Consider the following 24987-nt stretch of genomic DNA (forward strand, 5'->3'; position numbering starts at 1 on the left):
AAACTTTCTGGGGCGGTCTTTTGTCGAGAGTTTTTATAATTCTAAGCAATTAAGAACAATATCTCTCCACTGTACCAGTTGACATCACTTTTACGGATCATTATAATTGAAATTTGTACCTTCGCAGTGTTTGTGGATAAAATTTTATAAATTTTAAAAGTTAAAGGAAAAAAGTAACAGTAACAGAAAAAAATTGATCTGTAAGATATATTGCAAAAGTTATAATATTCATAATTTTTTTATGCCACTTACTGAAACACCGTTTCACATTTGACTGAAAAAAATGTCTTGTTGATGAAATTCCTTTATGGATATTGAAATACTGGACACTGGAAAAATTAAATTAGATCATCACCCAAATTATTAAAATCAAAGCAGTCTACAAATTTTAATCAATCGAAAACATATTTTTTTTCTAAATGAATCGATGTGAACAATAAATTTCTGCGACTTGGATATTTTATACTTACATCGCTTTTTTCCATCGCAAACATGCATTTCATGTATTCCGCCACGACTTCGCATTTACCTTGAAGCTTTAAGGGCTCGTTATATTCATCTGAAAAAAATCCTTGAATTAGATTCCGTGTAAATTTTTTTTTATAAGATTTATCACTTTTTAGAGTCGTTTCCTCCAGAACTTCCACAGAAAAAAATGTGTTTGAACCTACAGATATTGGTCATTAATTTTTTAAACAATGATTCAATAAAATAATTATTATTACCGATGCTCCTTGTCAGTTGTGTGCTGCAAGTGTCGACCCGAGATAATAGGACTATTGCATGATTGTATATAATATTGTTCTTTATCCATTTCATAATTTTTTCCTCGGAAGGATGTCCGTCGCTTAACTAAAAGACAATCCGCGTTGTAAGTCGTGTGAATCAACAGGTGCATCTAAAACGCTGGCCAAAGAATAAGGGCGAGTGTTAACGATAAAAAAATTACATATTTAACTGTTTTTTGCAATTTGAAAAACCATTTTGACATTAAATAAATGTGGCCAAATATTTTAGTCGCACCCTGTATATTTTTCTTATCCTCACCATTTTGAGCTCTTGAAATATGCAGTTGTAGTAGTCACACTAGAAAAAAAGTACGTTTATATAATAAGTTAGGCAGGTACACATTTTACAGACGCCCTAAATATAATTTTTTAAATATTACCTACCTTTTGAGGTTCGTCGCCCGCCTCGACCTCCATTCCAAGCTTTTTCTTCGCAAAATTTAAGATGCTCTTCCCGGTGTATTGTAATCTGTCGATTACCTCCACGTTTTTCGTCCAACAGGAATCCTCCACACCCCTTACTTCTAGGGACCGTTCACATGCCTAAAAATGTATACATTTTCGTTTTAAAGTGTCCTAATTTTGCCTTTTGGGGAGATGTTTCTTACCAGAGAGAATAAAAATAAATTAAATATGAGCAAGTAGTAACACATCTTACTGGCATAGGAAACAAATGAATATTAGAGATACATTCAAACAATTGAAACAAATCCACATAATAAGCGACTACTATGATTTATGGTATAATTATATGGCATTATATTTCCGGTGAAGTTACAGTAATCATTTTAAAGGTTATTCCAAATATTTATGTTGATTTAAATGAACATGTTAGCTTTGTTTTTAGTGCTTTAGAAACAGTTTCCCACAGTCGAAGGCGATCGCGTTTGATTCGAAACATAAGAGGGCAATATTGGCCTAATTCGCCTTCAGATTTAAAAAAGCGTGCCTCAAAGAGATTCAATTTGTTCTGAAACTTGTAATACTGTAATAAAAAACTACCGAACTAACTGAATTTGAAACGTTCAAGTCGAAAATCTCGCGCGAACGAGAGCGACATTCACGCGCATGCGCGGGCTCGGCGCTCGCGCGTCCGCGCCATTTATTAACGTTAACTTTTAGTGCGCTATCGCGTTTATTACATGAAGTATCAATGTAAAACTTTCTGAAAATAAAAGTTAAACCCTTTCAATTGTCTCTAAAATCCCGTTCCAATATGTCCCATTAACAATTAACGTTATAAAAAAGCTATCTTGGGAACAGAGAGGCGTAGGTTATTTCCCTCTTTTTTTTAAATTACCGTGAAAATAAGCTCTATTTAATGCAAAAAGAGCAAATTCCCGAGCAGCTTTTGCTCGTTCGAAACTTGATATTGCGCAGTGGCAAATCATATTTTAACTGTTTAGCCTATAAATTAATATTACACCGTTGTTAGTGGATATCCTTTATTTTCTATTTAAATTTAATTTTACAATTAATGTTTTATTGATAAAAAAAATTCATATAAAATCAGGTAAGGCTTCCTTCATTTCCTTGCAATAGAAGTTTTATCGGAAGTAATTAGCAATTACAGTAATATAAATCCTAGGGTATATAAACAATACTAAGTAGACAATTATGCTAATTGCTGTCTATCCGAATATCCAGGCAGCCACATTTTTAACCCCCTCGCTAATTAGAGTCCGTATTAACCCATTTGAGAAATCTCTGCAAAAGGTCGACTATGAACTTAGCCGCTCGGTCAAAAAACCCGGGTTTTTCATCCTCGGCACTGTCAGGAATATTGTCATCCATTTCAGTCTGCCGCCTGTTTCTTAGTGGCAAGCCTTCGCCGTTCCCTGGAATAAAATACTCATTAGATGTGTGGATACACAGGTAACTCGGAATTTTTGTCACGAATTTGGATCACAAACAGATCGTCGCAAATAAGTTTGCGTCTGAGCATTTTGACACTTTTGCGAAAACTCGATTTTATCGTTGTCTATGACCGTTTTTGCTTTTAATTTTTTCATACAAAAACGTTATAAAGTTATAATAACCTAAAAAGGTATTTCGTTTTTGTCGAAATTTGTTTTTTTTTACATTAAAATCGTGCTTTGTTTATTATCTGTAAAATTATTGTTGTCGACGTAGAACGGAACATTTTTTAAAGCATCTTTGAAATTATCTATTTGATTTTTTGCAAAACTAAATAAAGAAGTTATGATTAATATTTGAAAAAAAATTGTTTAACTGAAAAATAAGTCTGGGCCCGGCTTTAGAGAATAAAAGACTGCATTTATTTAAGCTCTGCCATGCTATGATATGTGGTTTTATTAAAAAACTTACCTAATAACTTCATCTTCTCAAATTCTGTTATAAATTGCTTATCTTGCTTGAGAAATTCTATGACGCTTTTCTGAAGATCTTCCTCCTTGAGCGGCTTTGGTGCCTAAAATTAAAAAAAGCACTTACAAATTAACATCTAGTTTTGTCAATTTCATTCAAAAACCTTTTTTTATTACTTGCTAGATCAAAAACGACACTTAAAAATCATCACTAATTGGCAGATATGATTTTGGTTATTTAAAAATAAACTGCAGTTATTAAAACTGGCGCAGTTTGAAAAATAACGTTATATGTCTTGTATACACAAGCAGCGTATGAATTAAAAAAAAAAACTCACCCCCAAAACAGCGACTAAAGAAACCACTAGAAGACCAACCACGAAAATTAGTTTAGCCGCCATTTTGGCACCGTATTCAATCACCACCTATTCCGGAGCTATTCGCTATTTAATTGATAAGTCTATTTAACGAAAACGTCACTTTTATATGCAACTGAAAAGGATGCGCTGTTTTTTTGCGCATATTGCCCTGACAGTGAATTGTTATGTAATTATCTGGGATAAATCACGGCATTATCAACGATTTACTTGGAATTGCCGGTACCTCTTTCCGGTTTACCTATTATTAAAATCATTCGCAAATTGACATTGAATTTGCGACAATAAATTGCGCAATCCGGCGTGATGATGTTGATAATGAGAAACAAGAATGAAAATTGCGATGGTAATGAGTATTTAACTATAAAAGGAAAAAATGTAACAATAACATTTATTTTTCCAGACTGCGTGAATAATTCCGGAAAAGGGTAATAGAATGGATACGATTTTGTTGGTAATATTCCATTAACAAGTAAATCGAATTGTTAATTATTTCCCTCTAGCATTTCGTCTTGAGATTCCAGCGAACCAAACCGCATCATTCTAGGTTGAGAAATAACAAAGTTACTGGCTGTTCCCTAGCTATTTTGCTACGGTTTTTATTAATCGTAGCAAAAAGTACCTATAACTTAAAATTATGATTTATGAATTATATGACCTATGTTGGTTATCTTGGCAATAAAATTAGAGCAATAAGAAAAATTGAAAAAAGTCATAGTGAAGCAAAAAAATGGACATTCTTTTGCCAAAACAATTCATAGACAAATATTTAGAAAATTACCAATATTTCACATTTTTCACTCACTAAATGAATATGTATATGAAGCTGTCAGTGGCGCACATAAAAAAAGTTGAAAGGGGTGGATTCAAATAGAAATGAGGTTTTATATAAATTTATCAATACCCGTGTCTATAGAAGGTTGTTAACAAATTCGCTTCTCACTACAGGAATCTCAAAAACGGTAAGAGATACGAAGTAGTAAGTTATATTTTCTAATCTGCGATTAGTAATGATCTAATAAAAAAAATGGATCAATCCAAAACTACTACATAATTACCAAAATTTTACATTTATCTTTAAGGAAAAAGAAGTTATAACATGATCCTCTACAAAATTATAAGTGGATTAGTCAAGTTCTATCATTCCAAATCTCAGTAAAATCTTCTAAGGCGTTTCGAAGTTATTTGCAATAAACAATTTCTACTTTGGCGCCATCTACCGGCTAAGCGAAACAACTTAAAAGTTTATGCCTATACCCGTTTAAATTCACCTTGATGCGATATACTCTGTACGATTACAATTAAAAGGAAATGATTAACAATAGGATATAACGAATTATAAATTGTAATGCGTTGTCACATGAAAAATAGAATGACACAGTAATTAGTAACTTGTTAAAAACAATCATTATTTGAACATTTTTAGAAAAATGCAACAATGCAACAGGAAGCCATTACACACGTATACATTTGACAGGACTGGATTGAATGCATTCGAACTGAACTATAAAATTAAGCCAATTATTAAGATACTATTAATATTTTTGTAACTTGACAATCTACTTTTTAATTCATAATTTTTCACACAACTCATTGTCAGTCAATGTTTGATGTGCGATTGTCAACTTTTTTTTGGGCGCCATTCTGGTGTTTTATATTTTTATGATCAGATAAAGAAAAAAAATATGTTTGCAATGATTATACAAAGTGAAGGGAAAAAGTACAAAGATACCATTTTTTAATCATCAGTAAATAAATAAATAAAAATATAATAAATAATAAAATTGCACGTAATTAATTAAATGTAAATTATTTCAGTCCGGACCTGTCTATTGAGGTAGTAAATTGTATATAAACGATTTTTTGGATTCTGTGGATTAAAACTAATGTTGTGGTGCACATCGAAGTTTATATTTGTACAGTTACTAGTATAAATTACTAGCCAGGAGAGATTGCTGCGAACTCTTTGGCAAATTGACGCCTCGTTCTTTACCATTCCCATTTTGAGGTTAAGGGTTAAGTAACTCGCAAAATAGCGAATAATGTTAAATAAAATCCTTACAATGGACTAATTGACAGAAAAATATTTTCTCCAGTGGTATGTGCCATACATTTGAGGAAAATGTAACCAGCACACCTAATGCTACTCGCTGAAGCTGAGTANTGGCACTTTTTCAGAGGAGTTTGACACTAATGAATCCTTCTACTTACATTAATATCGACTAACTGCCTGTTGTCGTTTGGAGAAATTGAAGATCTTTAAAAAATGTTGTGCTTTGGGGGTGGCGATCGCCACATCGCCACCCCCTCTGGATCCGGGCCTGCACATAGAAGTGCCCCGTTCTTTACCATTCCCATTTTTGAGGTTAAGGGTTAAATAACTAGCAAATAGTGTTAAATAAAATCTTTACAATGGACTAATTGACAGGAAAATGTTTTTCCAGTGATATGTACCATAAATTTGAGAAAAATGTAACAAGCACACCTCATGCTACTCGCCTGAGCTGAGTACAAACATAAAATTTAATAATTACATAAAAATACAAATTTAAATTAAATAGACGTATCCCACCATTTCATGAGTATTACAAAATAAAAGGTACCAACATATATTCCGTTACAGTTTAAAATATACCTTCCTAATAATAGGCACCTTTAGAAATATACCACAGGCTAATTTATATATTTAGGCCCGCAAAACCAAACACAACTTATCTATTTGCTTTCTTTTTGAAAAGGACTCACGTTTATGCGTAATAGAATACGCCAAGCCAAATATTTCCTATTTCCCCATTCGGCGCCCATGGGTATGCTACACGTAATAGATATTACATCTCATGCGAAAGGTATTACAGGTCCTGGCACTTCGCCATGTTCCTATAAATCCAAGCAACTAAACAGATTTTTCTTTCCACGTTTATTTTATCCTCGGCACGAAAGCCAGTAAAAATTAAATGGTGTTAGTAAACAAAATAAAAAGAAAACATGTTTGGAAGCGCTGGCGGTAGTGGCGGTGGCATCCCTACGGCTGCGCAGCACCGAACGCTGCGACCAATCACAGACGCTCTCCCTACCGCTCCCACCGCACGTAACAGAAAGAGATGCGACGAACACCGCTTGACGGCGGTTTGATACAGGTCACGAATGCTGAACAGTGGCAAAAAATATCATATTAATGTTGGAAGTTGATGTGGTGTCGGTGTATGTCACCGGGGTTATTTCCATCGATAAATAGTGTTGCAGTGCGATAAGATGTTATTTAAAATCCAGTGAAAGGATTCATGTTGACGCGTTGTGTTACTTTTGTTTGTGTTTAGACAGGACTGTTTGATTTGTGATGGCTTTGGGCAATGGTAGCACCCCGAACGGGGGTGTTACCCAAGAAAAAGCACCAGTGGTCAATGGGACTAACATGGAAACGTTGCCTAGGACAGGGAAACAGGTAAACTATAGCGTTTGCTTGAGAAATAAACGTTTAAAATAGCATTTGCTCTGAGAATTATGAACCGTTCTCTTCTCACATACGCCTCAATTATAACCTTAAAAGGAGTATTGCTTAAACCAGTACAAGTTTATTTTGATCACAACTGGCAAAGCCATTTGTTTTATTATGTAGTTACAGAAAAATAGGTACATGACATTCTAAAATAATGTAAGTATTTTGACAGTGTGATGCATTGATTTGCTTTTTGTTGCCAGCAGAGCGCTTTTAAGGTTTTAGTAGGCTTTGATGTTTTTGAAATGTGTAAATATTTGAAACTCTAGAAATCGTAAAATGTTGTGTAAACGGATAATAATGCTTAACTGCTTCTTAAAACACACTAATCAAATTCAAGGTTTTTTCATAATTTGCATAGTTTATCCAGTTTATGGCAAAGGCGACATTTGTATAAGTCAAAAAAGAAGTTCTAATTAGTATTAATATGCCGTAATCTTTCTAAAAATAAGTCGGTTATGTCGATCTACTACTGAATTTACATGCAATTTAGACTCCTTTTAGTAATGATGACATCACCTAAGGAATATAATTTGCATTCATAAATTGTTATAAACAATTACACACAGCAGCCGGGATAGCAGGTTTTGCTCAACCTGTTTTAAAATGTAAAGTGTTTTTGAAACTGGCTTAAGCGACCTTTGCTTTGAATAAACTTGAAAATAAAAAAATGCTAGAACTAAACTAAAAAGAAGTAAAAAAATCAGTGACATTAGTCTTTGATTTTATTTTTGAAACCCGTGTTGTTAACCCTAGACCTCTTTAGCGTTATAAAACCTTAACCTTGAATATGACAATATTTTAATATTGATTCTGCTACTTATTATATGGAACTCATAGATATTTTTTGTATACAGTATATAACTTGAAATAATTAAATTTGTCTGTGCCTTGATTAAATAAAGTGGCAATGCCTAACTGTTCGCGCTGTTGCCGGATATTTTTGCAAAGCAAAATTGCAAAGAATTTCAAAAAGTCACGTCGAAAAGCGGACAGACGCGAACTCGGTCTAGTTTCAATTGTGCATTATACTTTAATGATGTTCTTCCTTATTATCTGATATTGAGTGACACTAAGTGTTTTTTAAGCACCAGTAATGGCCACCATAAAAGAGACGTCCTAGGATAGAGGCCAAGTGGTTGTCCAATATTTTTCATATTGCGCTGTTTGTTACGTAAGTACCGGTAAAGCTATCGATAAGTGGTGCGAACATTAGATGTAAAATCAGGTGTTTGCGATCACGCAATATTTTTAGTCCAAACGGAAGTCGCAGTAATCAAGGTCAGAGGTTTTTCAAAACAATGGCGAGTGAATGCGATTAAAAAACTGATAAGAAAGGATCGATGGCAGTAGAAAATGAATTCATTGAAGGTTTTTAGATTTATTTTGGGAAGATGGGTGAAAATTTTAACTTTTGTAAGTAATACCTAACATCAACAAAGTTTTCATTGTTTTGCACTCGCCCAATATTTGTTGCCATCGACTACATCATGTGCCGAGGCATTTGTTCTCGTCACGTGACATAATACAATCCGAAGTGTTGCTGATGGCGTTATTAATCACGTGGGGCGAAGGAACACAGAACATAATGGACAAAAAGAGGAGATCGTTCGCTGCACTAATAAAATCTACGAAAAAATAAAGTATTTGCCGTGAAATCCGTTTTTCACTTGAAGTCTCGGGTTTAATTCCAACGTTTCACATAGGTGTTTCTGTAATGTATTTTAACCGATATCTATTTTGAAAAAAATCGGAGGGTGATAGCAAATCTCATGAAACAGGCGCCTGATTCCACAGAAAAAACTCTTATTTTTCGATATTCTAACATCCTCGGAATGTGTGGTACCCCTTTCCATAACATCTTGTACGAATACCATCTCTATATCTGCTTACAAAAGAATAGAAAGTGATGTTTTCACTTCAAAGAGAGTAAGTTCTGTAAAATTACAATTAGATCAGGGCGGATGTGTCGAAATTCTTGGATGTAAGAGGGGGCAAGCTAATTTTTGCTGGAATACCTTCACATAATAAAAGTGTAGATTCCTAGATCTGGGCGAAGTCCGGAACATTTTCAAAATTGCAAAAATGTTTAAAAATTTAAAAAATGTCTATTTTATCTCAGTTTTTTACTTATGTTTTGGAACCTATACAATTTGGAAGAATATAAGAATATTGAAGTGGAAAAGAGTTTTAGAATTGAATTTTGCACAATATACTGTAAGTTAAAATTGTTTAAATTTATTACCGATACTGCAAAATAGTAATAATTTATGAAAAATATTCAAAATAATCAAGTACTTATTTTGGTTAATTTTTTAAAAATATTTTAATTGCTCTTAGGGCATTCTAATTTTGATAAGAACTTTAGAGTATGTATAATGAAACAACACACCAAATTTCATTAAAATCGGTTGGATAGTTTTCGCAAAATTGTTTTTTCTTAAATTTTGAAAAATTTTCAAATTTTCAAAACGTTGCACAGCCTCAAATAAAGCATCTAGACACTTGAAAATTTTTTCACATAGAAAAGACCGCTCGACCTTTCAAATGGTTTTTGAAAAGTTGAAATCGGTTGATTTGGACGGCCATAGTAAATTTTTAAAGTTAACACTTTTTTTATTTTTAAACAATTAGATTACATTTATTTACATTTATCAATTTGCAATTTAGTTTTTTACAGAAATTATAATTTTAAAGTCAGTACTCGGAAAGGCGCTTGCAATTACAATACGATTATTTAAATAATTTTTGTTTAAACAAATTAAAAAAAAATTATATGGAAATTAATTTTTTTTGTTAAATACAGATAAAATAAAGAAAAAATAGTACTTTAAAATTATAATTAAAAAACTAAATTGCAAATTGTGTTTAAACATAAAAAAGGAGTGTCTAGATGCTTTATTTGAGGCTGTGCAACATTTTGAAAATTCAAAAAATTAAAAAAAAAAATATTTTGCGAAAACTGTCGAACCGATTTTAATGAAATTAGGTATGTTGTTTTATTACACTCTAAAGATTTTTTTACAAAATTAGAATGCCCTCGGAGCAATTAAAATAGTTAAAAAAAATTATCAAAAAAACTTGATTATTTTGCCTTTTTTTCATCAATTATTGCTATTTTGCAACCTCAGTAATAAATGTAAAAATTTTTAACACAATATATTGTGTAAAATTCACTTCTAAAACTTTTTATCTCTTCAATATTCTTCCACAATGCATAGGTTCCAAGATATAAGTGAAAATAGCAGATAGAGAAACAGAAAAGCTCAGATAAAATAGGTATTTTTTAAATTTTTTTAAACATTTTTGCAATTTTGAAAATGTTTCAGACTTCGCCCAGATCTCGAGATGATCTACACTTTTATTTTGCGAGTTGTACTGAAGGTAATCCAGAAAAAATTTGCTTGCCCCTCTCACATCCACCTCAAAACAGATCCGCCCTGGTCTAAATACTTACCACAAAGGTGGCCTGAAATGCGATTTAACCGTTTTTTTTTTTTTTCAAAAAATAAACCTGGGTTTCCATTCTTTTAAACGTACGTCGCTACCCTTGTCGCATTGACTAACTTCTCTGAGTCGCATGACAAACACGCCTGACCCTGCGTTTTCCCTCGCGCGATACCTCATTAAAAGGGAATTAAACCATTCCTCGGGAAGCGTACTTCCTCCGTAGGATGTTCCTTTTTTTATGGCTGCCACCACCGAACCGTAGCAGCTGTTCTGTATGATGGGGGTCAGTTCTTTTTTAATACGAAACGTAGACGATGGCATGTGGAAACCGCATTAGTAAGTTTTATGTGACTCATTTCAATTTCGTTTAGTTGATTAAAAAGCTCAACACTCCCTTCTTGCTTTGTTGTGGCCACGTGAGAATAGCGCTCGTGTCACTCGGATGACTGTGTCAGAAATAATGGTAAATTTCGCGAACGCAGAATTAAGTCGTTTCGTCGTCCGAAATCGCCTTTATGTCTGTGAATGTCCGATACAGGCGATACAAACGATTTTGACAATTGATTTGCTTAGTTGAATTTTATATCAGTTTTTTATGAATTAAATTAAACTGTAATTTTTAAGGCAGTACTTATTGTTATTCAATCACTTGTCGGTTGCTATTTATCTGATTTAAAAATAGTTAGTCACAGGATGTTTTTTAAATCACAAATCTCCTGGCGAGTCTGATTGATTTGACAATCGGCAGAGGTAGAAGAACACTGTCATATTTGTATTTTCCAAATGTTAGTAACAAGAACTCGTAACATAAGAATGATGACAACAAAACATTTTTTGTTGTCTCTTAATCCATACGGAGGAGTATTGAAACGAAACGTAGGAGCCACTTACACATTTCTAGCTACCAATTTGTTGTATAAAAACTGTAGTATTTTTTACTGGAAGAGTTTTGGATGATTCACCATAATAATAGTGGGTTTAGGTGGTTCTCCAAACTGGGTCAACCAGCAGGTGCAGGTTGGGAATATTTGACCTAATGACCTCAGGCCTCGGTGTACCGGTCAAAGCCAGTTATGTCAGGTACATGGTTTTGTTTTAGTATAATTAACTTGGTACGTGTTTGGGCAAACAGGTAATAAAAAGTGTAATAGTGCTATCCGGTTAAAAATAAATTGTTAGATTAATGTTAAGTTAATCCAAGCATAGCAATCGAGTCACGTGAATTTATTTATGAAAAGTATAACAGTTACTGAAAAAGTCATTGTTGCAATAAGTCATTTTTTTGTATTTTTGAGCATGTTTTTGAACTGACTACAGATTTTTTTGTTTCACCAAAAAGTATATGTCAAAACGAAAAAAATGATCGTCGGCAGAACTCTGTACTTACGATGATTTTTCTAAGTAGAATTTTTCTTTGAAACAAAAGTGTTTCAGATCAGAAAAAAATGAATATCTCGGAAACTTCTTAATTTTTTTATCTAAAAATATTTGCGGTTATTTAAGACACAGAAAGGTATACTTTCACCAAGTTTCGACAAAATTAAATTATTTTTGTGGAAATGAGAAGTAAAAAACGAAAAATCAGAAAAAAACTGTTTTTCACATTTTTCTCGGAAATTTTGAGGTTATCTTAAAAAGTGACCTCTACAAAAGTTGTAGATTTTTGCATGATCTACAACTTTTGTATTGGAGTATTCCGGCTTGCACGAAATTTAAAAATATTGGTTGGTTATGGGAATTTATTTATTTTTTTTATGAAGAAAACTAAATTAAGCTTGAATCTACTTAACGAAATGCTATTTGAGATCCATTATTTACGCTTTCAGCGGAAAAATATAATAGGAGTTACATAAAACCAATTAAATTCACTATTTATATTCATTATTCCGATGGCAGACGGACAGCTTCCGCACCTTCTCTAAACATTAACACTTTCTCGTGCTTTGGATTTGTTGCTTCAAACTTCATTAATTTTAATTATGATCGTTTATATGTGGAGCCTGTACAGCAATTTACTGGCAGATATACGACTTTCCTAGACCTGCCCGCTCCTACACAAATCATAAGTAGTTATTACGTGATATGAATAACAGGATTGTTTATTTTATAAACATATGCACAATTTAGCTGCTAATTTATGTTATAAGTGCATGGAAATTTCTCATTAAATTAAAAAAAAAAAAACTAGAACTTTTTATGATAGAAAAATTATCTGACATGAATCATAAACCATTTGTTTTGATTCTGGACACCTACATAAATTTTTGCTCCATTTTATACTGGATTGATTCTATTTTGATGCACGGGTTAAACAGCTGCGACAGATTTAAAAATCGTACATTTTCGGAACGTTTCCGCGAAAATATAGTACTTTTTGTTATTTATAAAATCTTGCAGGGTTGATAAAAACATGATTTTAAGAAACGACTTATTGGACAAAAAGAAACGTCAGGTAACAAATTTTAATATTCGCATCCACGTAAATCCTTCATCTTGCTTCCAGACGGATGATCTCATTTCTATGATTTCAACCGGAGAGATATATTTCGCGTTCGCGTAATTGCAAAATTACATCACGTCACCATTTTATTTACTCGTTTCCGCAAGTCCATCGGAATGGAGGTCAAGGTCGAAGACGACGAGATGAATTTATTGTATCCTAACGCCCTTTTTCAGCGTTAGCTCGGCGGCACTTACGGTAATGGCCCGCCCTGATTATTTTTTCAGCCCAGCATAGGACGCCAATAAATCGTAAACGTGCGTTAATTGACCCCAAGCCTTGTTTAGTTGATAATTAGCGATCATTCTTCATTTGCCGCCCGCGTCAAAAGTGTAAAGCCGTGTTTACACGATACTGGTGTCAGTATAAAGGCGGGGTCACACGTCATCGCACCGAAATCATGTGAGATGCCAGTAGCTTCACGTCAGTTTTAACGAAGCTATGACGCATGCGTCATTGTACTGTTTTAAGACCCAAATATTACTGGAGTATTACTGAAAATTCGTTGTATAGTAGTTTACACTTAAGTTACTATTGGGCGTTGTTGGCACTGCTAACGTAGCAACATAAGAAGACTCGACGGAATAAAATGTAAATAAAATTAAGTTTCTTGGATCTTGGAAATAGTAGACTATATTTTATAAGTCTACTGTTTATATAACGATCGTGGTCTGATGGGCTTTTCAACTTTTTAATGAGCGTTCCCATATCGCGGCATTGGAAGTTCTCAGAAGTAAATAGTGGCACATGTAGTGACTTGTAATTTTTAGTGGTTCATTTCTATGCAAAGATTAATGGATCACTGGCGATTACCAAAACAGTTATCAAGGCAACAGGTTATTGAACAACAGTCAGTCTATAGAATAATAATTAAAACGCGTTGAATGTAGGATGGTCAGAGTCGACGTTCAATCACCCCCCTTGATGGGTCCGCAGAGATCCTATAGAAAAGTCTGCCTGAGGTTTGGAGAATTGGTCTCTCTGGATTTTGCCCATCTTTTGGTTGTAGTCGACTGGAGCGGGTAACAGACTTGCTGTAGCGAATATTAATTTTTTTTATTTTCGGAAATCCGAAAGTGGGGTGATTTTTTCAGCTTTGAAGCTCGTCGACCTCGGGTGGAGCGGTGTCGTCTGCTAGGGATTACTGTCACTTATTCTTATATCTTATATCAAAAATTCAGGCAAATTGACCAAAATTGCGATTTAAAGGCCCAAATTAATAAAGATTGATAATGACTGGTGGTTCACGATGACTACACCAAAATATTCATGAAGGAAATATTTTATTTCACTGTTTGTTGTGTATTTCCAAACCACAATCGAACAAGTCTAATGAGTACAAGGAACAGCCAAGATATACCCGTAAATATTTACTTAAATGAACAATACTTAGAGGTTTATAAAATAATACCTTCTCATTAAACATAGCCGTTTCGTTTTTACATAAATATATCTAGTTAAAACAAATTGAATCCTAAATAAACGTTTTTAATATTTATTTATGGTCTCCAAGCATTGTACTCTCTTTTTAAGGTCGTGTAACATTATTCAGAATAATAATTTAAACATTAGTTTAGTGATCAGCTTTTAAAGTTCAGCGGTTGATTTTTTGTGGACTGAACTTCATTTTTTACGTATTTTCTTTAGATATATACAACAGTTCTTTTTAAACATAAGAATAAAGAGTGAAAAATTACTTATTACATTCTCTATTAAAATGTGACACCTGATATTTCACAAATACGTTAATTCTCTCCTTTCTGTTTATACAATATTTAATTTTAATACTGGTATCTGTTAAATTGTTAAAACAAACTTATAACAAAAGAAAACTTATCTAATTCGACTTCGAGTTTGACGTAGAAAGCAAAGCACCACCAGGCACAGTGCATATATTTTTTAAATTAACGATGTAATTCTGTGAAACATCGTTCGTATACGTCCATAGTTATTTATAGTTCTGCATACTGAATAATAAACAAATTATTTTATAACCGTGAATCACCTTTCGACTTTACTTTCAATCTATGTACCTACTTATAATTATTTCGTATTACACGATTTCCGTGTAATTTACGATTCCAGTAAACTCGCGCTAATCCTTTATTACCGTGACGTTTCAATTATTAGAGATTACTAGCACTTAATAATAAGCAGATCTGAGCCGTCAATAGCGAGTTCTGTGGAGGATCTAATTCGCTTAGCACCCAATAATGTGTATTTTATCGTTAATTTACGGCCTCGATCCAAATTTAATTTTATGAATCTGTGCAGGCTTTGTAGATACGCGCCCTGAGGGTACTTGGACATAGGCAAATTATAAAAGCGTTGGTATTTTTACTAGTTTCAGTCGATCTACTACTGAAAACGCAATTAAACCGTGTAAGAAAATGCGGCACAGTTCACACTCGGCGCAAATTGTAAACATTTGTGCTGTAAATTACTAACGATGTCGTTATTTCGTAAGAGGGCACTGCTTCAGTCATATTTAAAAACCCAGTTAAAAAATATTGCGGGGAGCAACGCACTCGTTCTGGGTTGAATCCGTAGTATGCCTAAAATAAAACTTTCACTCTTCATATGCATAACTACTTCAAATGGGTAGTGTGTCAGGTTTTACTTTACGTCTGATTGTAAGTGTGTTTGTTAAAGTTTACACCAGTGTATTTGAGTGTCGTAGTTCACCAGTGATTCAAAGTTAACGATCGATGTAATAATGAAAATATACTTTAAGATCATCTGGACGCCATATTCTGGTGTATATCAAATGTGTGTAAAGTATGTTTCACTACTGAAATATAACTATAAAAAATGGGCAATTTTGAATTAGACTCTCGAAAAGCAACTTTTTTGAAAGGATTAAAACATCTCGAAGACTATTGAGATAGATATAGGGGAGCTTGTTAAAGTCCCCCTAAAATTACGCGTAGAATCACAGGGTGTTCCATTTAAAAGAAGCAAGTAGATGGCGACTTAAACAAGAAGCCAAGTATGAAGGTCCTATACCCAATTTAAAGACCTCAAAAAAATTTTCTAAAAGGTAATGTTTTTTAACCCCATTATTGGCGATTTTTTCGATTTTTACAATAATATCATGATTCATTCGATTTGTAACTAGTCATATTTTGTAAAAAATTTAATTACCTATAAACATTTATTTCGCCTAAAATCAACTCTTGAAAAGATACATAATAGGAAGAAAAATATGACATTTTTCGAATTTTTTTAACATATTGCGCTACCAAAAGTTAAGCCCACGTTTTTTTTTATGCGCATAGGAAAATTTTCATTTCTAGTGATATTTTAAAGCCAAAAATCCAAAAATTTTTTGAAACAGATACCGTCTGGACTATAATGCAAACAATTAAAGGGTCAAAAGAATTTCCAAAAATTTTCCGTGATTTTTGACAGACTGTATTTAGGTGAAAAATGGTCGTATCGGGAATAAAAAAAAGCATTTTGAAGCTCTAAGATTCTAGTTTTTAGATCATTCGGTCGAAATTTTTTAAAAGCTACGGTTATCATGCAAATAGCGCAACAAAAAAATTTTGCAAATTTTCTTTTTTTCCACGGACCTGGAAAAAGCTAAGCCTTTTCAGCTAAGCCATGCGTGGACCAGATAGTTTGTTGATTCAGCTTCAATTTCCTTTTTTTAAATTTCGATATGATCATTTTTCATCGAAATATGGAAAAGGGTTCTTTTGTCTTCAATCATCGATATCTCGGCGACGAATGGCCCTACAGAGAATTGAAGGGCAGTTTCGAAAACTAGAATTTCCTATAACATGTCGCCGCAACTTTTCGGAAACATTTTTTTTTTCATCTTTTACACGAATTTAAAAAAACAGGAAAAAAGGGTAATTTATGGTTTTTTAGAAAATTGACGGCTAAATTAGAAATATTCACGAAATGACTAATGTTAAGCATGACTTTTACAGTTCGATATACCCAGAAGAACCCTGTGAAATTTCATCTCGATCTAGCAAACCGTTTCTTTGTTTCAAACAGTCAAACTTTTGAAAAAAATTAAAGGGTCTCGTTTTTTGAGCTTAAACACTTCATAATCTTAATTAAAATGGAAAAAAAAATCTTTTGATGTTTTCTCACATTTTTACCGCAAATAAAGTTTATATTGATGAAAAAAAAAAAATTCGAAAAATTTTCGAAAATTTTGTTTTTTGTTTTTTTGAAAAACCTTAAAGTTGACCCAAACCAAATTTCGCCTCCGATTCATACCTACCGGTTTTTGAGACAAATTTCTAATTAATTTTTGTGCAGTCTATAATATCTTAAAAAACTTTTTTTCAAAACTACCCTTTTTCTTCTATGAAAAAAAAATCTTTTTTTTATCGTCAATTTAGACGTTATTTGCGGTAAAAATGTGAGAAAACCTCAAAAAATTTTTTATTTCCAATTTAATCATGATTATGAAGTGCATAAGCTCAAAAAATTTTTTTCAAAAGATTGACTGCTTAAAAGAAAGAAACGGTTCGCTAGATCGAGATGAAACTTCACAGTGTTCTTCTGGGTATATCGACCTTGTCGCGCTATTAGAATTGCATGATATCCGTAGCTTCTAAAAAATTTCGACCGAAAGATCTAAAAACTAGAATTTGAGAGCTTCAAAATGCTTTTTTTTTAATTCCCGATACAACAATTTTTCATTTAAACACACACAGTCTGTCAAAAATCACGGAAAATTTTCGGAAAATCTTTTGACCCTTTAATTGTTTGCATTAGTGTATATTACATAAAATTATAATTGACGCTATTTATAGAAGCAAAAATTTTGTAATGTGAGATTATTTATTGTGGGAATGAATTCATTGTCCTCCCGTTCGGCGAATAAAACACGTCTTTCGCAAGTTGAAATAAAACGACGTGTAAATGGAGTGGAAACGTGACAAATCTGATCTCTGAAATATTTGGGGTTAAAGCGGGGGATAAAGGTTGTACGCTGAAATCTCGAGAGACGTGTTATTAGGTCAGCGAGCGTGGAACAGCATCAAAATTTCATTTGACCGTGTGGAAAAAAATCTATCGCAACGTTATAAATAACAGTAGCTTTGTGGACATAAATGAATTGCGTAAATTTTTAGTATACACTAGTCACAAAAATAAAAAATCATAAATTTTTATATGGCTCTCAAATCGATTCTTTTCTTGAACCAACACTGTCGTTTTGAAACAATATAGACAATGCAAATATGCAAATTTTTCAAGTTATATTGGCACAGCAGGATGTTAAATGTAATGGTTTTAGGTATGACTTGTGTATATACTCATATTATTTTATCTGGTGTACCGCAAGGGTCTGACCTTGGTCCTCTATTATGTCGATTGTTTGTAAATGATCTCACCAAGAACATCAGATGTGAAAAGCTTTTATACGCACAATAATCGAATTAATACGAACGGCTACAAGGAATTGTAACATCATAAACAGCCAGAAGCCGTTATGTTTAAACCTAAAGCCCTCACCCACCATTAAATAAGTGAAAACGAAATTCTAAGATTAATGGTCGACCTTGTCGACGATTAACATTCATCGCACCGTCCCCGTTCCGCTACTGGGCGTAAATGTTTAAATAGGGCGCAAAAGTGGGTTAAAGGGAACGAAGAACCAGCCAGGTCATGGCGGGAACTCCGTAAGGAGAACACGGATCGATGCTGGTGTCCCTTTAGAGGGATGTGCGCTTTGTATGTTGTTCGTACATTCGTACACAGCTGAAAATATTTTTTTCTACTACTTACTGTGCGGGCTAGAAATCATCTTTGTCGTAATTTTGGGAAATCCCACTTCTGACCTTACAGATATTAAGCTGATTCGAACCAATCTTAATTGTTGGATCTTAAAAATCTCATCACACCTTCTAATCCTGACCAAATATTATTATACGACTGTATTTTTAGCAACGTTTTCAAAATTAATTTCAATTTAAAAAATACAATGGCTAATGACTAAAAATATAATTTTATCCAACACTTGTATATAATGATACTATAATTTCTTTGGTTTTAAAGGAATAATGTGGCCTATAAGATACTAGTGAGTTATAGAAACCGTAAAGACAAATTTGAAATAGTCAACAAATAACTTAAAATGCTACAAACTTACAATCTACCTACTTATTAACATTAACATTTATGATAAAGCCGTATTTTGAGTCAAAGGATTATTGGAATCATTTTGTGATTGTGGTAAATTTATAGAACAGGTTGCCCTTTTGCTGTTTGCTTCAGGAGTTTGCACTCCCTGTATCTTGTAGCAATATCAATTTTGCTGGAAATTTACTCTTCTATATAATCTTCTGCCACAGTAGATGACTTCTAAGTTTTTTAACTGCAATTTTTGTACAGTGTTAATAACAGATTTATTTAAATTGAAACGGCTGAAATTAGATATTTGAACTGAAATATAAAAAAAGGAAATCATCGTTTTAAAGTGAAAACGTTTCTCTGTGTAGCACCACCTTGAATTATTTGAGATTGGCGACATTCCCCACATTGTTTACTGAATGGGATTCTGCTTGCACTGAATAAATTATCGCTTTTTTACGTCGTGGAAACTAAATTTAATTAGTGGATTATCTTTGCTGAATTTTGATGGGTTTTAATTATGGAAAATACTTTTTCTCTCTGGTTTATGACTGTTAATTTTATTTAATGAACCCGTAATTAATTCGCACGAAACGTTCTCACTAGAAGCTTTTAGGATATCACGATAATTAATTTCGTTGTATGGGGACAGTTGCCATTAGCACTGCGTCTAGTTATTTGTTATCAGAGATTGTTACAATGGTAGGTCAAAAACATTGCGGTCTTGGCACGATACATTTCAGTAAATCGATACATGCGAAGCACATTCAATTATACAGAGTACCCTACCAAAGAAACACGCCAGTATAGAAATTGAAGGAAAAGTAAAAAAGTTTAGAGATGCTATTAGTCCAGAAATACTTTTTGTAATAACTACAATTGTTAACATCGTCACTTTTACTTCCATAATAGTAAAGAAATATATCCATATCCGTCACTGTGCGGATCAACATTAAACTATTTCAATTCACTCTCGAGTAGCTTTAAAACGTATTTCGTTGTCGATTGGGTAAATGCAAATTAACACAAGGTCAGCCCGCAGTCTTGCCATATTCAACTGTAAACTTTTAAACGAAAGTCAACAGTGCCCGAAATTAGATTAATTGAATTCTTTAACTAAAAAAAAAGCGACGGTGATTGATTGGTTAGGTAAAAATGTGTCTTGGGTTACCCTTTTTACTTCGTTTTATATTTAAGAATATCGTAAACAATTATACAGTATATTAAAGCAATGTCACAAGGAAAAGGGCTCTAGGCAAGTTGTCAAATAAAATCCGGTGCATTGCGCTTTTTGAAATATTTACTATTCCACGTAATTTGCGCACAGTCTCAGCAACACACTCTCTGTATTTGTAATGACCTTTATATTTTATTCTTTGACGGGTGGTGGAGGAAAAGTTAAAGTGTTTTTATTTCAGTGATAGTCCTTTTCTAATAATTTCATACAGTACTTGCACTTGTATGATATTGTAAAGTAATGATTTTACAATTAACCCAAATAACAAATATTATTTTGTTGGTTGTAACCATTCATAATCCTCTCTTATTTCAAAAAAATACTTTTCATACATAAATGGAACAATTCGCTGCTACAGATTAATAAAACATCATTTATGTAAATACCTGCCTATTATTTTTACATTTGTCGGGAGCTTCCTTAAGTTGTAAATCATGACGTATTTGTTTTAGTAGTCAGTCACAACTAAGACAAATATGTTTTTTAAACAATAAATCATATGTGTGTAGATGTAGGAAATTATAAGGATTATTAATATATATATTTTTTTAGGCAGAATTTTTGTCAGTAGCTATATGTTGCATTAACTGACCAGCAAGAAAAATCACTTGTGGATTAAAAATAATAGAAATAGAAAAGGTTATTTGCAATTTTATTTCCTCTAATAGATGGTTCAAGACACTTAAAAAAAATAATTATACACATTTTGTTCTGTTACAAATAAATTATTGTGTTTTTATTGCTAGATTTACAGAGATATGTGTCAACATGTGTTCACATAGCGGCATTCTTTTGAAATAACGCCATCTATAGGTTTCCATGTTGAGGTAAATGACATTACGCATTGACCACGAGATAAAGCATGAAAATACCTTTCCAACGAGGTGTATCCTTAAATTCTAAAATCTAAAATCCTTAAAAAAAATGCATTTTTCTGATCAGACGTTAGGGGCTTCCCCCACCCTTTCTGTCGACAGATAGAACAAAATGTCGATAACAAAAATAAATCCGGCTGTCCGTATTTATACTATTTAATACACCTGAATAGGAAACATTTCTGAGAAAAATCAACTCTATGTTTTGGTGAGAGCCAGTATATTATTAAGTGTTTTGGTATGTAGATTGCGCCCCCTAGCGGCCGAGCTACGAACTTGAAAACTATTTCCAGCGATTTCTCTTGGTTGATTTATTTCAAAAACATTTTCTCGAAGTTCTAGGGCCTGTACTTCCCCTAATATCGCACCTCGCCGACTTTAGTGGGACATCCTGTACAGCAGCAAAAAACTTATTTCAAATAAAGTAACATACGCACTCGAATGAATGATACCAACATGTGCGCTGCACTTTAATAGACGCGGTTTTCAAGCTGGTCTTCCCACGGGTATCATATTACCATCACATTATGAAAGTAACATGAAACAATGGCACGAAAAGTTTCTTAACCTTATCTTCCCATAAATTCAATTGTTGGAACTAATAAGCGTCTCCCTGGGGGGAAAAGAAACATTTGGGAGAGTTTAATATAGAATTAAGGTTAAAGTTGATAATAACATTCATCAGGCATCAATTCCGATCAGTAAAAAAACGCGGTTATCCTTAAACCTTCCAAAGTTTTTCTTTAATTTTATTTTATACCACCGTCATAGATGACGAAGATAGGATTGCGAGAACAGAAAAGCTAGAGCTTGTATGAGCAAAGCTAGGGAGAACAGAATATCCATAGTTGTTCACGATTTTCAGTACCTACACTCTACGGACAACTCTTTATCTTTCAAGCCGTGGCAGTCAGTGTCCATTGTAGACAGTCCCGATCAATATATTCATCACATCAGTGACAAAAGACTGAGCACGGCTTCACCTTTGCTTCACGTTATATTTGCCGCACGTACGAAGCTCTAAAATGAACCGAGAAAGTCGGCAATTTGAACCTTGTTTACGATTTCAGCATAAACACGACGACAAATTGAATTTCTAAAGGATTTCCTTGTGCCATTCATTGAATAAGGATTTATGTGTGAAATGCTTCCGTTTTCTCTTTCCCGGCAGCCTTGCATAATTCATGAATTGTAAAATGCACTTAGACGAAATAAATGCTCAAATAAGGATATGCATAACTGGAAAATTTTCATGAATTCTTAGAGTTTTCGAAAGGCTTTATATCAGTGAAAAATGGTTGTACCGAGATTTCGACGCCATACCACGAGATGACCCGATGGAGACGATGGGGATAGGCAAAGACAACGCACGACAACCATAGAATAGGACATTTACTTCGATTTGCATAGGTACAAGTGTATTAAATACGAGTGTATCTGGAGAATTTATTTAACGGGTAGTTTTAGTCATTTCACTCGAAAATAACGATTGGCTTTAATTGGAAAAAAACCGAACACAATACGATTCAGTTGGACTGCGCGCATCATTAATTTCGCATAATTCCATTCTGTTGGGCTCGCTGAAGCCGTCGAGAAGTCCGCTATTTCCTCGTGGCGATAAATCTTGCGATATCAAGTTTCTTGAGTGTAAAACTGTCGCCCCCGCAAGTCCCACTTCTTCTAGGAGCAGCGGAATTGGAGTATTTATCTTCATCACTTCATCCGCACCTACGGTTACTTACGGATTGATAATAATAGTATTAGATAATAATCTAGAGTGGCAGCAGGGACAAAGCGGTCAACGTTCCGTAATTACCGCCAGTTCCGCCTCCTGGTAAGCGGATGGTTGTCAGGGGGGCGAAAATCGTGTGTGTCTGGTATAATATTTACTCGTGTCGTTACTAGTTTTCCTCCGTGTTAAACCAACTGAAAACGGTGAAAGTAAATTGCAAATAGCCGAAAGTTACCACTTTCTCGAGCCAGCAACGGAACTAATAGCGCTCCTGGTAATATACGTGCATTCTCGTGGTACAAAAGACCAAAAATTATGTCTCCACCCTCTCAGGTAGTGAAAATTTGGTCAGGGTGGGCCAGTATACCCCTTGTAACCTAGAAATAAAGATAGTTGCACCTCAAAATTTAATATGAATCCAAACGCCCAACGTAAATATGAAAATAGGGAAAGAACTTTTAAAACACCTACAAACAGATATGCCTATCAACGTAATAGTATTTAGAACTCCATTTTATAGGCAAGTGACATGTTAATTTTAGTCGTTAAGTTAAAAATAACTCGGACATTACAATAAACAACACTGAACGTCGCAAAAGCTAATTCAAAGTGGTACGAGTACATATTCAGTATTTAATAATATACCAGCAATGTTTTTATTAACAATCCGATGCTTTGACGTGAATCCACACAGACTGGCATTTAAATAATTAAATACAGCGCAATAACAAACAATTGTTGCCCGGCCGTTTGCTGTTTAACATACATATTTGTGGTAAATAGGAGACTCGCAGCATTCTCTGTCGTTAATTTGGTATGGACATCTTTAATGTTACATCACTGCTGAGTGCATGGAGACTAGGTATTTTTAACAACTTTCTATTTATCACTATATACGGTGCGATTGTGCAAGAAACACATGTCAGCTTATGTACTGAATCTTGGTAGAAGATCATGTTTTGTAACGCATTTTATGAATCAGTTGATTCCTATTTTGTTTAGTCTGGAGCATTCCCATAAAAAATTATTTGGCTGGATTGTAACCAAACCACCAGCTAGAAATTTGAAGGTTGCGTTCGAATTAGTGGATAATGGCTGTGTTGTAATAATAATAATTATGCCACTGACGTCATTCGCATTCTCACATGTAATTATTTGTACAGCTGATGTTTTTTTTTTCACGTTTTGAAGTATCTGTGCCGCTGTTTTTGTACTAGAACGTTTGTGCAGCTTCCGATTTTTTTTTTTGTTGCATTCGTCCGTCACTGAATTCGGTACCGTTTGCGTTAAAAACTTTTTAACTGTATTCCACTTCATTGAATGCAGTTTATTTCAATAAGGAGGTAATGAAATCTCGTCGCATATCGATACAATCGAAACTTTATATGCACAACAACGAACAAATTCGACTTAAATGTAAGTAGCGGCATGTATCAACGTATATTAGTGGTTGGCGATCGTTATCTTTGAATTGTATTATTGGACCCGACCCAACCTTGACACTATTGAAGGTAAATAATTTGCATGTAATGAGGTACACTTTATACAGGTGCGGACTTTGTTTACATGACTATAGCGCGGCATAAAAAACGAAGACCTTAACACGCTTGAACCTCTACTCACTTATGTACGACGCGCAAGGTCCAACCTACACAACGACACCAAAATCACTCCGATCGAACCACCCCATGGTTCAGACTTTTTTCATGACACGGCACAATAGAGATCAAGATCCATCTCGTTGTATATACCGTTAGGTCTGAAGTAAAAAGTGGAACCGCGACCGATTTATCGCGGTCTACCAAATCTCTGCATTCTTGTGGCTTTTCCGTATTATCTTGAAAGCAGATTTTTACAGTACTGTCACTTGGTATACTGCCTAAACCACGACCGATGCAAAGAGCTACTTAAGACGGATAAATTGATCTTTGTAGGAAACTTTATATCTAACCGAAAAAATTCTTACCGTTCATTTTGGAACAAAAACTATGTGTTATTAAAACACTTCACAAGAGGGAAGTAAGTAAGAAATTCATGAAAAATAAACGATAATCTAACCAACGGTAATAGTGTGGTGGACTAGACCACCATACCAATACGTTTTGG

General features: G+C 33.7%; 3 protein-coding genes across 6 annotated transcripts in view; 1 reads left to right on the forward strand and 2 right to left on the reverse strand.

Annotated features, from left to right (window-relative positions):
* Positions 1-193: 193 nt before the first annotated feature.
* On the reverse strand, positions 194-1486 carry LOC108916157. Of its 2 annotated transcripts, none has more exons than XM_018722365.1 (7): positions 1397-1486; positions 1173-1331; positions 1048-1086; positions 726-852; positions 617-667; positions 471-559; positions 194-329 (listed from the first exon to the last, which is right to left on the reverse strand). In XM_018722365.1, the coding sequence occupies exons 1-7, from the start codon at positions 1439-1441 to the stop codon at positions 306-308; spliced, it is 534 nt and encodes a 177-aa protein (XP_018577881.1). In that variant the 5' UTR covers positions 1442-1486; the 3' UTR covers positions 194-305. The 2 variants fall into 2 exon arrangements, with proteins under 2 accessions (XP_018577881.1, XP_018577880.1); XM_018722364.1 differs by having other exon boundaries at positions 614-667.
* A 791-nt stretch (positions 1487-2277) lies between these two features.
* Positions 2278-3587, reverse strand: LOC108916155. The gene is made up of 3 exons (XM_018722363.2): positions 3454-3587; positions 3117-3219; positions 2278-2626 (listed from the first exon to the last, which is right to left on the reverse strand). Exons 1-3 carry the CDS (start codon positions 3514-3516, stop codon positions 2460-2462), a joined length of 333 nt encoding a protein of 110 aa, XP_018577879.1. The 5' UTR covers positions 3517-3587; the 3' UTR covers positions 2278-2459.
* Positions 3588-6639: 3052 nt separating this feature from the next.
* Positions 6640-24987, forward strand: part of LOC108916150 (ankyrin-3) — a gene marked incomplete at its 3' end in the record, with an annotated part of 43822 nt that continues 25474 nt past the window's right edge. For all 3 annotated transcript variants that reach the window (XM_018722354.2, XM_023456178.1, XM_023456179.1), the window contains 1 exon segment: positions 6640-6934. In XM_018722354.2, coding sequence (XP_018577870.2) covers positions 6830-6934 — 105 coding nt within the window.

The sequence above is a fragment of the Anoplophora glabripennis genome, unplaced genomic scaffold, assembly GCF_000390285.2.
Source record: "Anoplophora glabripennis isolate ALB-LARVAE unplaced genomic scaffold, Agla_2.0 scaffold1242, whole genome shotgun sequence".
NCBI classification, from domain to species: domain Eukaryota; kingdom Metazoa; phylum Arthropoda; class Insecta; order Coleoptera; family Cerambycidae; genus Anoplophora; species Anoplophora glabripennis.